Source organism: Salvelinus fontinalis, chromosome 24, assembly GCF_029448725.1.
Source record: "Salvelinus fontinalis isolate EN_2023a chromosome 24, ASM2944872v1, whole genome shotgun sequence".
Taxonomy (NCBI): Eukaryota; Metazoa; Chordata; class Actinopteri; order Salmoniformes; family Salmonidae; genus Salvelinus; species Salvelinus fontinalis.
Window position 1 is genome coordinate 25,939,697 of NC_074688.1, and position 15,258 is coordinate 25,954,954.

General features: G+C 40.0%; 1 protein-coding gene and 2 pseudogenes across 1 annotated transcript; 1 reads left to right on the forward strand and 2 right to left on the reverse strand.

Moving 5' to 3' along the window:
* Positions 1-9,071, reverse strand: part of LOC129822504 (uncharacterized) — an 86,883-nt pseudogene extending 77,812 nt beyond the window's left edge.
* Positions 9,072-9,594: 523 nt separating this feature from the next.
* LOC129822603 (ribosome maturation protein SBDS) lies at positions 9,595-12,445 on the forward strand. Its single transcript, XM_055880965.1, has 5 exons — positions 9,595-9,826; positions 10,562-10,691; positions 10,812-11,012; positions 11,355-11,519; positions 11,871-12,445. The coding sequence occupies exons 1-5, from the start codon at positions 9,699-9,701 to the stop codon at positions 11,997-11,999; spliced, it is 753 nt and encodes a 250-aa protein (XP_055736940.1). The 5' UTR covers positions 9,595-9,698; the 3' UTR covers positions 12,000-12,445.
* Positions 12,446-12,523: 78 nt separating this feature from the next.
* LOC129822608 (claudin-4-like) lies at positions 12,524-14,957 on the reverse strand (annotated as a pseudogene).
* Between the last annotated feature and the right edge of the window lie 301 nt (positions 14,958-15,258).

Genomic DNA, 15,258 nt, shown 5'->3' on the forward strand with positions numbered 1-15,258 from the left:
ACTTATAATTCATTGTATCACAATTCCAGTGGGTCAGAAGTTAACATACAAAAAGTTGACTGTGCCTTTAAACAGCTTGGAAAATTCCAGAAATTGATGTCACGGCCTTAGAAACTTCTGGTAGGCTAATTGACATCATTTGAGTCAATTGGAGGTGTACCTGTGGATGTATTTCAAGGCCTACCTTCAAACTCAGTGCCTCTTTGCTTGACATCATGGGAAAATCTAAAGAAATCAGCCAAGATCTCAGAAAATAAATTGTAGACCTCCACAAGTCTGGTTCATCCTTGGAAGCAATTTCCAAACGCCTGAAGGTACCACGTTCATCTGTACAAACAAAGTACGCAAGTATAAACACCATGGGACCACGCAGCCGTCATACCGCTCAGGAAGGAGACGCGTTCTGTCTCCTAGCGATTAATGTACTTTGTGTGTGAAAAGTGCAAATCAATCCCAGAACAACAGCAAAGGACCTTGTGAAGATGCTGGAAGAAACGGGTACAAAAGTATCTATATCCACAGTAAAACGAGTCCTATATCGACATAACCTGAAAGGTCGCTCAGCAAGGAAGAAGCCACTGCTTCAAAACCGCCATAAAAAAGCCAGACTACGGTTTGCAACTGCACATGGGGACAAAGATCGTACTTTTTGGAGAAATGTCCTCTGGTCTGATGAAACAAAAATAGAACTGTTTGGCCATAATGGACCATCGTTATGTTTGGAGGAAAAAGGGGGCGGCTTGCAAGCCGAAGAACACCATCCCAACCGTGAAACACGGGGGTGGCAGAATCATGTTGTGGGGGTGCTTTGCTACAGGGGGGTCTGGTGCACTTCACAAAATAGATGGCATCATGAGGGAGGGAAATTATGTGGAAAAATTGAAGCAACATCTCAAGACATCAGTCAGGAAGTTAAAGCTTGGTTGCAAATGGGTCTTCCAAATGGACAATGACCCCAAGCATACTTCCAAAGTTGTAGCAAAATGGCTTAAGTAAAACAAAGTCAAGGTATTGGAGTGGCCATCACAAAGCCCTGACCTCAATCCTATAGAAAATCTGTGGGCTGAAAAACTGAAAAAGCGTGTGCGAGCAAGGAGGCCTACAAACTTGACTCAGTTACACCAGCTCTGTCAGGAGGAATGGGCCAAAATTCACCCAACTTATTGTGGGAAGCTTGTGGAAGGCTACCCGAAACATTTGACCAAAGTTAAGCAATTTAAAAGGCAATGCTACCAAATACTAATTGAGTGTATGTAAACTTCTGACCCACTGGGAATGTGATGAAAGAAAAAAAAGCTAAAATAAATCACTCTACTATTATTCTGACATTTCACATTCTTAAAATAAAGTGGTGGTCCTAACTGACCTAAGACAGGGAATTTTTACTAGAATTAAAATGTCAGGAATTGTGAAACTGAGTTTAAATGTATTTGGCTAGGGTGTATGTAAACTTCCGACTTCAACTGTAGGTGAGAACAGAGAGAGTAAGTGGAAGAAAAATAGGGAGAGATCACTCACACTTAGTACACGAGAGACCTGCTTCTTTCACTTCAAGCATCTCCTAAAGGGTCCAAACCTCCTGATTTATTAAGGCATAAATCCACAACTAATCTTAAATACATCCATGATTAAACACATCCAGGATCCCATATGGGATACATTTTATTACAAGTCATTACCTTTTGTTGGAGCTGCTTGATTAAATAAAAAAAAACATATGCATATTTATGGAGTTTAGGAACTCCTCGGGGTACGTGGCTGATTAAAATGATGTTGCCCACCACAAGTTTGTCGGCATTGGCAGGATTAAATGAAAGCTAAATGGATGCATTGTAGATAAATCATACTGATTAGCCTTCACACTGTAGTTTCTTCACTCTCCTCTACTCGCTGAACATCACCCCTGCTGCGTACAGCACTGAAGACAGCAGGAAGAGAAAGTAGCACCGCTAACTCACGTTACCATGACAATAGGAGAAAGAGGGTATGTGCATGCATGCGTGTTTAGTAATAGCAGTAGTGTCAAGGAATCCATACCAGATAAGTGTAATAAGAAATACCTTATTGTGGACAGCATAAACCTGCATGGAGTTACGTGAACTATGAATCAGCTCTATGAGATAGCATTAGTAACGGGAGGTATGCATGTTAAGAGTAGTTACGTTTAGTCTTACCTCAGAGCTGAGCTGTTCTGGAAATGCCTGATAGTCCTCAGTCTTCTCCTGTGGTTTCTTCCTGTTCCTGGTCTTACAGGAGCTGCACATCTTACAGTTTCCACTGCAGTTCTTCTGCCCTGCAACCAGGGCCTGCAGGCAGCTCAGGAACTTGGTCAGCCTGCAGGCTGCCATTGTGACTCTTCACTACGTTGCCATCTCCTCTGGACAGAACCTGGATGCCACTCAGCATCCACAGCCACTTGTTCACGTTCTTACTCACCTAAGGGAGAGGGCAGAAGGGGTTGAATGTGTTTTCAGTGAGTCTAGCAAAAGTGGATGATTAGCTATGGTACAGGAGAGAACAGTAATAGTGGTAATGATAATAGATTGAATGAGCTTAGTATTCTAGTGTGTACAAAAGAGGAATGTATAATATGCAAAAAATATCCATGAAATTATCAGATAAGCAAAGAAACTGATTGCAAGTGTAAGTAGCAGCACCACACATAGTGGAAACATATCAATAGGAGACAGACAGTATTTTGTCAGATCTCTTACCGTATTGTAATGCCTGCCATACACAGAGTTGCCCAGGCCAAACACTGCATATCTCAGTCCTTTCAGGTAGGCTTTCCCATATCTGAAGTCAGTGGATGCCTCCTCCAGAATCATTCAGCATTTTCTGTGGGCTGTTCGTCAGTGTACATAGCCAATAGGAACATACAGATCAACTTGGAGCACTGGAGAGAGCGACATCATCAAAAATGTGGAAAGTGGCACAAGATAAACAAATGCAGAATATGTAACATATACATATAGAATAAGGATAAAGGATCTCTCCGGCACTTTATACAGGAATGGCCCCATTTCTGGATGCAAAAACAGGATGCAGCTATGAACAACTTACTGCAATACATGCAACCAGAGTGAAAGTAGGAATCAATAACAACAGCTACATAGGTAGCACAATGATGATGTATGAGGATGACAATTTGAGGGCAGACCAAATCTCCAAAGCAGAGCAACATTGTAAATGATTTAAGCCCTACAGGGCAGCCAGTGTAAGGTGCCCCTTGCCCCATGGTTTCCTACAGCAGAGAGCTGCCTGCAAAACTATGCTGCTCGAGGAAGAGAGGATCATGATTGAACACTGGGCACAAAGAGTCAATGCACAGAGCATCTGAAACTAGATCTCTGGCCGCAACCGTGGTAATTTCTCTTTGGAGATAAAAATCCCTCTCCCGAACTGTAAAGTATCTCTGTTGAATAAATGGCAATTTTCTCTCAATCTGCTGTGCCAGGCAACAAATCTCCTATTAATTTCTCAGCTGGTGAAGTATTGCCCAACAAAATGTAATACTGATGAAAATAATCAATCTTTCCTGGTTGAACGGGTTTCATTTTAAAATATTTATACCTGTGCCAGCCATTGGTTTGAAGAATAAAAATAAATAAAGAAGCAAACTTGGGGTTGACAGATGGAAACCAGATGGAAGCCACATGACAGCCCGCTTGGAGTTTGCCAAAAGGCACCTAAAAGACTCTCAGACCATGAGAAACAAGATTCTCTGGTCTGATGAAACCAAGATTGAACTATTTGTCCTGAATGCAAAGCATCACGTCTGGAGGAAACCTGGCACCATCCCTACGGTCAAGCATGGTGGTGGCAGCATCATGCTGTGGGGATGTTTTTCAGCCGCAGAGACTGGGAGACTAGTCAGGATTAAGGGAAAGATGAACGGAGCAAAGTACAGAGAGATCCTTGATGAAGTCCCGAGTGCTCTGTTTTAAATGAAACAACCCTAAGCACACAGCCAAGACAACGCATGAGTGGCTTTGGGACAAGACTCTGAATGTCCTTGAGTGGCCCAGCCAGAGCCCAGACTTGAACCCGATCGAACATCGCTAGAGAGACCTGAAAATAGCTGTGCAGCAACGCTCCCCATCCAACCTGACAGAGCTTGAGAGGATCTGCAGAGAAGAATGGGAGGAACTCCCCAAATACAGGTGTACCAAGCTTGTAGTGTCATACCCAAAAAGACTCAAGGCTGTAATCGCTGCCAAAGGTGCTTCAACAAAGTTTTGAATAAAGGGTCTGAATACTTATGCAAATGTGATGTGTTTTTTTATTTGCAAACATTTCTAAAAACCTGTTTTTGCTTTGTCATTATGGGGTATTGTGTGTAAATTGATGGGGGGAAAACTATTACATTTATTTTAAAATAAGGCTGTAACTTAACAAAATGTGGAAAAAGTAAAGGGGTTTAAATACTTTCCAAATGCACTGTATATGAAAATTAGGCCTAAAGGTTTCCAAAAATCGTATCGCAAGGGAAGACTAACATTTGTAACCGTTAAAAAAGGGAGTTGGGACTGTAGTAAACATTGGCCGTGCTGTGATCCATACGTTTCGAATAAGAAACCTATGGCTGGGTATGGCCCCTTGGGTTCTCGGGAGTTAATAAAAACCATGCATCCCTAAAACTATTATTTTCTCTTAAACCAGCATTTTTTTACCCCTGTATTACAAAAAAAAGTCCATGGTTGCAGAATCACCCTCTGACCTTTGCAGTTCCAGTCTGTGATCCATAGAATATCAGTGCTTTAGATACATGGACCACTTTCTTTACACTGTAACCATCCTACTTCACAGCTTTGTAGAGCCAGGGGGTCACTGGATTGGTTAGAGTATTCTAATGGGGTACAGAGAAAAATAACGTGTGAGGCACAGATTCAGTTCCAGTGATAGTCATTCATTTGCAGAGCTTGGTACTACAAAGTTCTATCTTCCATCTGCAAAAAGATGATTCTGAGATAACTGGTTTTAAAGTTCCGAATCCTCATTGGTTTGAATGATGTCAGCAATTTTTTTAAATTGTATTCTTTTGAACTTAACATGATTTGGGGTATTTAGAGAACTATATACAGTTGAAGTCGGAAGTTTGCATACACCCTAGCCAAATACATTTAAACTCAGTTTCACAAATCCTGACATTTATTTCAATAAAAAAATCCCCGTCTTAGGTCAGTTAGGATCACCACTTTATTTTAAGAATGTGAAATGTCAGAATAGTAGTAGAGAGAATTATTTATTTCAAACCGTAGTCTGGCATTTTTTAATGGTGATTTTGGAGCAGTGGCTTCTTCATGGCTGAGCGGCCTTTCAGGTTATGTCGATATAGGACTCGTTTTACTGTGGAAATATGACGGCTGCATGGTCCAATGGTGTTTATACTTGCGTACTATTGTTTGTACAGACGAACGTGGTACCTTCAGGCGTTTGGAAATTGCTCCCAAGGATGAACCAGACTTGTGGAGGTCTTTTTTTTCCTGAGGTCTTGGCTGATTTCTTGTGATTTTCCAATGATCTCAAGCAAACAGGCACTGAGTTTGAAGGTAGGCCTTGAAATACATCCACAGGTACACCTCCAATTGACTCAAATGATATCAATTAGCCTATCAGAAGCTTCTAAAGCCATGACGTAATTTTCTGGAATTTTCCAAGCTGTTTGAAGGCACAGTCACACTTAGTGCATGTAAACTTCTGACCCACTGGAATTGTGATACAGTGAATTATAAGTGAAATAATCTGTCTGTAAACAATTGTTGGAAAAATTACTTGTGTCATGCACAAAGTAGATGTCCTAATCGACTTGAAAAAACTATAGCTTGTTAAAACCTCTAACGAGTCACCAACCCGGATCCGGGATCCCTCCCATCAAAAAAGCTGACTAGCATAGCCTAGCCTAAAGCCACAGGGATATCATATAATAGAATGTTCATGAAATCACAAGTCCAAGACACCAAATGAAAGATACACATCTTGTGAATCCAGCCATCATTTCTGATTTTTAAAATGTTTTACAGGGAAGACACAATATGTATTTCTATTAGCTAACCACCATAGCAAAAGACAACTTTTTTTCCCCACAACTTTTTTCTTGCATAGGTAGCCATCACAAATTCGACCAAATAAAGATAGTCACTAACCAAGAAACAACTTCATCAGATGACAGTCTGATAACATATTTATTGTATAGCATATGTTTTGTTCGAAAAATGTGCATATTTCAGGTATAAATCAGTTTTACATTGCAGCCACCATCACAACTCTCACCAAAGCAACTAGAATAACTACAGAAAGCAACGTGAATTACCTAAATACTCATCATAAAACATTTGAAAAATACACAGCGTACAGCAAATGAAAGACAAAGATCTTGTGAATCCAGCCAATATTTCAGATTCTTTAAGTGTTTTACAGCGAAAACACAATTTAGCATTATATTAGCTTACTACAATAGCCAACCACACAGCAGCATTGATTCATGCACGTTAGCGATAGCGAAAAAAACAGCAAAAGATATAAAATTTTTCACTAACCTTCTCAAAACTTCAGATGACAGTCCTATAACATCATATTACACAATACATATATTGTTTGTCCGAAAATGTGCATATTTAGCGGCACAAATCGTGTTTATACAATGAGAATAGTAGCCAAGCTGTCGGGAGAAATCGTAGCCAAACAAAATGTCGGGAGAAATCTTGGGAGAGGCACCTAATCTAATCATAAACTTGACAAAAAAAGACAGGTTGGACAGCAAATGAAAGATACATTAGTTCTTAATGCAACCGCTGTGTTAGATTTTTAAAATTAACGTTACTACGACATACAGCGTGCGTTAAAGCGAGACCGCACCGAAATTAATGGCGGAATAGTAGTTTTACATTTTTCAACAGAACAACGAATTAACATCATAAATAGTTCTTACTTTTTGATGAGCTTCGATCAGAATCTTGTGCAAGTTGTCCTTTGTCCAGAATCATCGTTTCTCGGTTGTAGATTGTCGTCTTCAACTTAGGAATTAGCAGCAAACATTAGCTATGTGGCCCAGACGTGACCAACTCTTCATAACGCAGCACAAAGAAAGCACAAAGAAAATTCCGAAAATCGCAATATACTGATATAACTCGGTTTAAAATAACTACATTATGATGTTTTTAACACCTATAATCGAATAAAATCAGAGCCGGATATATCTAAGGCCTATAACGAGAGCTTTTCTGAATGCCATCCTGAGGTCTGTCTTGCGCCATGACGAACGTTGAAAAGAGTGCACCCCCGGTTCCAAGAGCCTTTATATGGCCTCAGATCTGCCTAGCAACACCATTCCAATTCTCACTGCTTACTGACATCTAGGGGAAATCGTATGCAGTGCATGTCGACTCATAGATTACATGCAAATTAATAAACTGACCCTGGAACAGAGTGCCCGATTTCAGATTTCTCACTTCCTGACAGGAAGTTAGCTGCAACTTGAGTTCTGTTTTACTCACAGATATAATTCAAACGGTTTTAGAAACTAGAGAGTGTTTTCTATCCAATAGTAATAATAATATGCATATTGTACGAGCAAGAATTGAATACGAGGCAGTTTAATTTGGGAACTAATTTTTACAAAGTCGAAATGCCGCCCCCCTATTGATTAACAAGACATTTGTGGAGTGGTTGAAAAACGAGAATTAATGACTCCAACATAAATGTATGTAAACTTTCGACTTCAACTGTAGGTAGAGAACATTGTACAGAACAATGTCAACAACTCAATTTTGACAAATGCAGATATAACCTTGTAGTCCCAAGCTCTCAATTTGACTCTTACATGTATTAATTTACCAGTAGACAAATACATAATTAGAATTAATAGAAATGTAAACAGAACTGCTCTTTGAGCAAATAATAAGGTAAGAGTTAAATGATCTTTTTCAATTCCATTTTCAGTGAGAACCAAATTCCAACCAAAACATTGACAGCTGTGTGCAAGTATATCCTGTTCTGCCATACTGACAAAAAAAATACTCTTGAAGGTGCTGCGGACTGTCTTCCTTGTTCCTGCAAAGACGTTATGTTCCGGATTAGCCCAAAGGCCGGCAAATGGTGATATTGAGTCGATTCATCTTACGGTCCAAAGGGAATCTATGTAGCTGGCTATACATTCGTATCCCCTGTGGACCGGTTCGTGCATAGAACATTCTCCATTCAGGCTGCAAAGACATCAATTTCTTCCTTAATTTAATGGCGAAAAGGTGATAACTGGGAAAGTATGCATATTTTTCTTTATGAAACACCATTTTTCACCATGCTAAAGTAGCTAATGCTAATCCTGGATGTTGTATATCATTAGTTTTAGAGGAATGATTCCAGTAATTTTTCAAATTAACTGCCAATATGCCACAATTACATTCAAACAATGCAGTCAAACCACAGCCACATACTGGCTGAAATCAGTTGATGATATGACTTAGACAAGTTGGAAATGCAACAAGAATTGATATTGTATCATATAATAGCACTCACAGCTTTCCAAGAAAACAACAAATGAAACATTTAAGGTCTGTTACACATAAAAGGTTATTTATACAGAACATTGGTATGAAACCCTTATAAACTGTATTTTTAATTCTGACTATTTTAGGTTGCCAATAATTTTATTACACAATTTCTCATTCTATCATATGCCTTACTTTTATTTTCCTGCATAAGTAAAATCAGGATTATGCCTCAACTGCTGTTCATTCCAATTAGACTGGTTCGAATTTCTCCCTGACCAATATGGCTGCCATTTACAACCCATTCTGGAACTTTTAGGGTTTATGACCTTCTCTTCTAATAATTTAATAGTATCTCTATACATACGCTAAATATGATCTCTATACTATACATACACACATCAGCTACAGATCTCAGAAAGGGCACAAAAGTTATTTTTTAAATAGAATCTAGCAGCTGCTACCAGGCTCGAGGACATTCTTTCACTGACATAAAAAAAATGCGCTGACTGACCTTCTCTGCACCATCCTCGTCTCACCTTTCAGATACCCAGTTCTCTCTGCGACACTCTCACTCACCATCAATATCAGCGTCAAAAACATGGGTTATCAGATCCAAAAGCAGTAAAGTTGAGGCCCGCAACATTGTTTCTTTCTCCTGTACAATGTTTTGTATCATCAATGTAAATATTGACAAACGTGTTAGGAACATCAAAGTTCAACAGCTGGGAGCAGCCATAATTGTTATCATGATGAAACGAAATATATTGTGGGAATTGGAGGTTTAATTATACTACAGATATACAAATATTTTATGATTATCCCATAGGCATAGCCATATTTTTACACCCCTCTATTCCATTACTTTGCAACAGTTTTTAAGCATTCAATTATATTCTCTGAATGAAATACACCGGTACAGGAACAACTTCATTTACACGTGATATTTTATGCAAAGTATCTAGTATGTCAAATACATAAAAAGTAAACATATTTGTATTTATTCGTAGCAGTCGTTATGGTACCGTATAAAATGTAAATGTTTAAAAAAAAATACTAAACAATTCCAGAGACCAACAAAAAAATAGGACCGTTTGCACGTAGTATGTTTCAGTCCGGCGGAATTTTTGTGAAACTCATAGCACACCAACGCCGCTAAAAAAATATATAGTGTTACTGACAGATTCATCTGTCTTGTAAAGCAGAAATATGTCTATATTTACACCAACAAACCAGATCCGACTCACAAATGTGGCGGTGGTGAGGATGAAAAAGGGAGGAAAACGATTTGAAATCGCCTGCTACAAAAATAAAGTGATGAGCTGGAGATCTGGAGCGTGAGTATTTTAGGAATTTAGCTCGCTGCGTAGCTATGATAGCTAACGTTAGCTAGTTGGATCTGTTTGATACCCACCGAGGCATATAGCAAACACTAGTGGTATTACGGCTAATGGTAGTATGTTTTCAGCTTTGATGTATTTATAATTAGCTATGAATGTAACTAAATAATATGTAAATAATACAATCTAATGTGCTGTTTCAGAGTAGCAAGTCATGACTCATGTCATCGTCATGGCTCACTCGTCTTGTATCGGGCATCATATTCTTAACCAGAGTCGAGAGGCTGTGGAATAATAAGGATATGAGGAACAGTCTAGGTGCCATGTGTTTTGCATCACTGATTATTTGGACTTTGAGTCATCTACACCTGGCATCTTTTGAATTTCAAAAGGGGACACCCCCTCGAACCAAATCCAGTAGCTGGTCTGAGTTCACACAATATTTGTTTTCAGGTTGTCGAGATTAGCCTATCAATACCTATAGATATTGAAAGCGTCATCTAGCACAGTGTTTCTGTCCTGGGGAACCAAAGGGGTGCACGTTTTTGCCCTAGCACTATTCACCTGATTCTACTAACTAACTCATTGTCAAACCTTTGATTAGTGAAATCAGGTGTGTAGTGCTAGGGCAGAAATGTGCACCCCAGGACTAGGATTAAGAAACTGAGATAGCAAAGCCCCATGTAAACACTTAATAAATCCCCATGCCATTTTCATTTTCCAATTACACAGAGAGAAGGACCTGGATGAAGTGCTGCAGACCAGCTCTGTTTTCAATAATGTTTCAAAGGGTCAGGTTGCCAAGAAAGATGATCTGTCAAAAGCCTTTGGAACAGATGACCTGACAGAGATATGTAAACAAGTAAATACATTGACAGATAAACAGAACACCAGTAATCAATATTACTCACATTCATTCAACGTTATGTATTGCTGTTAGATTTGCCTATTCAGTATGTCTTTTTTTCCCTTTGTTGGTCAGATTTTAGCTAAAGGAGAACTCCAGGTTTCAGACAAGGAGAGGCAGAGCCAGTTGGAGACGAGTTTCAGAGACATTGCGACCATCGTGGCGGAGAAGTGTGTGAACCCAGAGACCAAGCGACCATACACAGTCAACCTCATAGAGAGGGCCATGAAGGATATCCACTACTCTGTCAAGGCCAACAAAAGCACCAAGCAGCAGGTAGGGCTGGGACAAAAGGTTGTTGCTACAGTACACTCTGGAGTCTACACATTTGCCATATTTTAATATAAACGTCATGGATGAACGGCGGAACATGAATGAACGGCTTTGTTTTAAATGCTCACTCACTGTGCAAACTGTGTGTACAAGCGGTAGCTAGATTTAGCCATAAATTATTTCCTTTAAGTGTGAGGAGTTTAGTCTGTCATTAAACACTGAACCTGTTTGTTGTTTAGCTACATAAACCAGAATACTTACTGGGTTTCAGTACATACCAACTACTGACAGTCTTTGTCATGCTAATGCTAATGCCCCATGAATCTAACTGCTGTTTGTTCCAAGGCTCTGGAGGTGATTAGGCAGCTGAAGGAGTCCATAGAGATCCAGAGGGCCCACATGAGGCTGAGGCTGGTCCTGCCGGCTAAAGACGGCAAGAGGCTGAAGGAGAAACTCAAACCCCTCCTCAAGGTGGTGGAAAGTGAAGACTTTGACGACCAGCTGGAGATGGTGAGAGACAGATCCCTCTGGTTTATACTAGGCTTCACCATAGGGCTCTAAAGCACATGTGTCAAACTCATTTCACAAAGGTCCGAGTGTCTGTGAGTTTTCACTCCTCCCTTGTACTTGATTGATGGATTAAGGTCACTAATTAGTAAAGAGCTCCCCTCACCTGGTTGTTTAGGTCTTAATTGAAAGGATAAACCAAAAACCTGCAGAAAACTAGGCCCTCCATTGAATGAGTTTGACACCCCTGCTCTAAACTAAAATAGTTATCTAGACTTGATACCCAAAGGAATATGTAATACACTGTTTTATATATATATATATATATAAAATCTCCCTCCCTCCATCCTCCAGGTGTGTCTGGTGGACCCGGGCTGCTTCAGGGAAATAGATGAGTTGATCCGCTGTGAGACGAAAGGTAAAGGTTCCCTGGAGGTGCTCAGTCTGAAGGATGTGGAAGAGGGAGACGAGAGGCTGGAATAGCCTTTACACAGAGCCCTATAGGACTACATACATACACTATCTTACCACCACCGCTGCCACACAAACTGCAAACTCCTCATTAAAGAGGCTGCTATTTCTAATACCAATGGAGCCCTTCTTATTTCCAGTGTCTGTTCTAATATTAGGTTTTGGTTGAAGATCTGATAACATTCAGTATTTTTTCTGTGAGCATGCACCACTTGAATGTTTGCTTGTAAACAAAAAATGACTAATTTAATGAAGTTCATTTTGTGAGTCAACTTCTTCTAAAGTAATTCATATGGCTTTGACCCTGCCTTTCATTTTACCCAGTTTACCATTTCGCCATGTTTGAAAAGTCATATTTTGTTATGAATAGTTTATTTAACCGCTTAATTTATATATGTTTCTTCATAATTAAATATGAGTCTAATAAACAATTGCAAATAAAAACTTAATCTATTTCATTATTTTTATTAATTATTTTGTGATTACTATGGCATAGTCTCTACAAAAATGGTATCAATAGCCCTATGACAATACAGTAGATATTACATTTTATCCCAAGTTTATACCATTATTGTAAGATACAGTGCCTTCAGAATGTATTCATACTTTGACTTATTCCACATTTTGTCCCAAACAAAAATCTTCTCACCCATCTACACACAATACCCCATAATGACATGTTTTTAGAAATGTTTGCAAATGTATTAAATCTTTTATTTATCCTTTATTTAACTAGGAAAGTCAGTTAAGAACACATTCTTATTTACAATGACGGCCTAGGAACAGTGGGTTAACTGCCTTGTTCAGGGGCAGAACGACAGATTTGTACCTTGTTAGCTCGGGGATTTGATGTAGCAACCTTTCGGTTACTGGCCCAACACTATCTGCCGCTCCAAATACCGAAATATATCAATATGTTAGAATCACCTTTGGTAGCGATTACAGCTGTGAGTGTTTCTTTATCCACAAAAAAACTCCCTACTCTTTGCCGATGACAAATATGCCCATTACATGATGCAGCCACCTCCATGTTTGAAAATATGAAGAGGGGTAATCAGTGATGTGTTGTGTTGGATTTGCACCAAACATAATGCTTTGTATTCAGGGCATAAAGTCAATTTCTTTGACACATTTTTCGCACTTTTACTTTAGTGCCTTATTGCAATCAGGATGCATGTTTTGGAATATTTTTATTCTCTACAAGCTTCCTTCTTTTCACTTGGTCATTTAGGTTAGTATTGTGGAGTAACTAAATGTTGTTGATCCATCCTCAGTTTTCTCTTATTACAGCCTTTAAACACTGTAACTTAAAGTCACCATTGGCCTCAGTGAAATCCCTGAGTGGTTTCCTTCCTCTCGGGCAACTGAGTTAGGAAGGACACCTGTATCTTTGTAGTGACTGGGTGTATTGATACATCATCCAATGTGTAGTAAATAACTTCACCAAGCTTAAAGGGATATTCAATATCTGCTTTTTTATACCCATCTACCAATCGGTGCCTTTCTTTGCAAGGCAGTGGAAAACCTCCTTGATCTTTGTGGTTGAATCTGTGTTTGAAATTCACTGCTCGACTGAGGGACCTTACAGATAATTGTATGTGTGGGGTGCAGAGATGAGGTAGTCATTCAAAAGTAATGTTAAACACTATTATTGCACACAGAGCCAGTCCATGCAACTTATGTGACTTGTTAAGCAAATGTTTACTGAATACGTATTGACTGAAGACATTTCAGCTTTTACATTTATATTCATTGGTAAAAATTTCTAAAAACATAATTCCACTTTGATATTATGGGGTATTGTGTGTAGGCCAGTGACATAAAATCTCAATTTAATCCATTTTAAATTCAGGCTGTACCACAGCAAAATGTGGAAAAGGTCAAGGGGTGTGAATACTTTCTGAAGCCACTGTAACACTTTAATGGTAAACCTTCACCACCAATACAGAAATTAAGCAAATTGACAACATTTCAGACCCAATTATTACAGTTGAAAGCGCAATTTACTCTCCATGGTTAGTGCTACTCCTTAACCTCTATCCTAAATTCTTCAACATCTTTCAAAGTGCTTCATTGCAGTGGAAGCATGACTTCTAACATTGACTATAGTACCTAGAGGTCTATTCATACCTGATTGCATCTTCTCATGAAGGCTGTGTTGTTGCCTGAGCATACTGGCTGTGTCTAAATTCAGTGCTGTGGATAGTATCCAGGGGGCTGGCTGGTTGGCCCCTTCACTGCCACAGGATAACCTGGAGTATAACCCCCTCTTTCTGACTCCTGCTGCTGGAACGTGGGTAATCTAGTACTGAGAAACCCTCCCCCTACTACCATTAGAGAGGAGGAGATCCATCCTATGTACAGGGCAGCTCCCCAGTCTCTCCTCAGCACCACAGCGCCCTCCAGTGGCTCGTTAGTGTGGTGGCAGGTCCAGGCTACAGGGACAAACAGACCCCAAACACCACACCGGAGGCAACTTTCACATGATTCCTCTTTGGAAACCAAACCTCTCCAATGATACTGATGACCACAGCACCTATACAAGCCATGATCAAGCCTCTCTATGTTCAGATGTTTCCAGAGAGAGATAACAAAGACTGGTAGAAGGAGCAGTGGAGGCTACCGTCGTGGTTGAGGTCCCAGTGGTCCCATTCCAGCCACACCCCGTCTCAGTATGCCGACAGCGTGGCTGTGGAGTAGTCCAGAGTACCGCTGACTTTCCACAGGGGCAGGCAGCGGGTAAGGATGGCGCACGGCCAGCCTGTAATGCCCAGGCCCAACGCTGCTAGCTCCAACTGCCTCTTCATGACTGAGCTGAGCTTAGCTCCTCACAGGAAGCAGGGCTTGACCAGCTGCAGGCACAGTCTGTGTGCCTGTGTGTGTGCATGCGTGCCTGTGTGTGAGTCTAGCCTGTGGGATGTGAAACCGGTCCTCACAGATTTCTGAAAAGAAAAGGGCGTGGGGCAGCAGTCCTGCTCTACAACTGGGGAATAAAGGGGATTCCTTCTGTTTATTGTGACATGGTTTCACAACAATCCCTCTTTTTCAGTTTTGCCACTCAGTCGCTAAAACAAAGATGACACTGTGTGCTTTGTTGATTTCAGCCTCTGACTCTGTGGTCTTATAGGAAAATGTTATTGTTAAATAAGCCTTGTGTGCCTCCCCAAATACAGCATCTTTCATACTTCATTCTGAATGTTCAATGTTCTCCCTTCTAATGAGTTTTGATACACTTTTTCAATAAGATAAATAAAAGATGCAACAAAAGTCA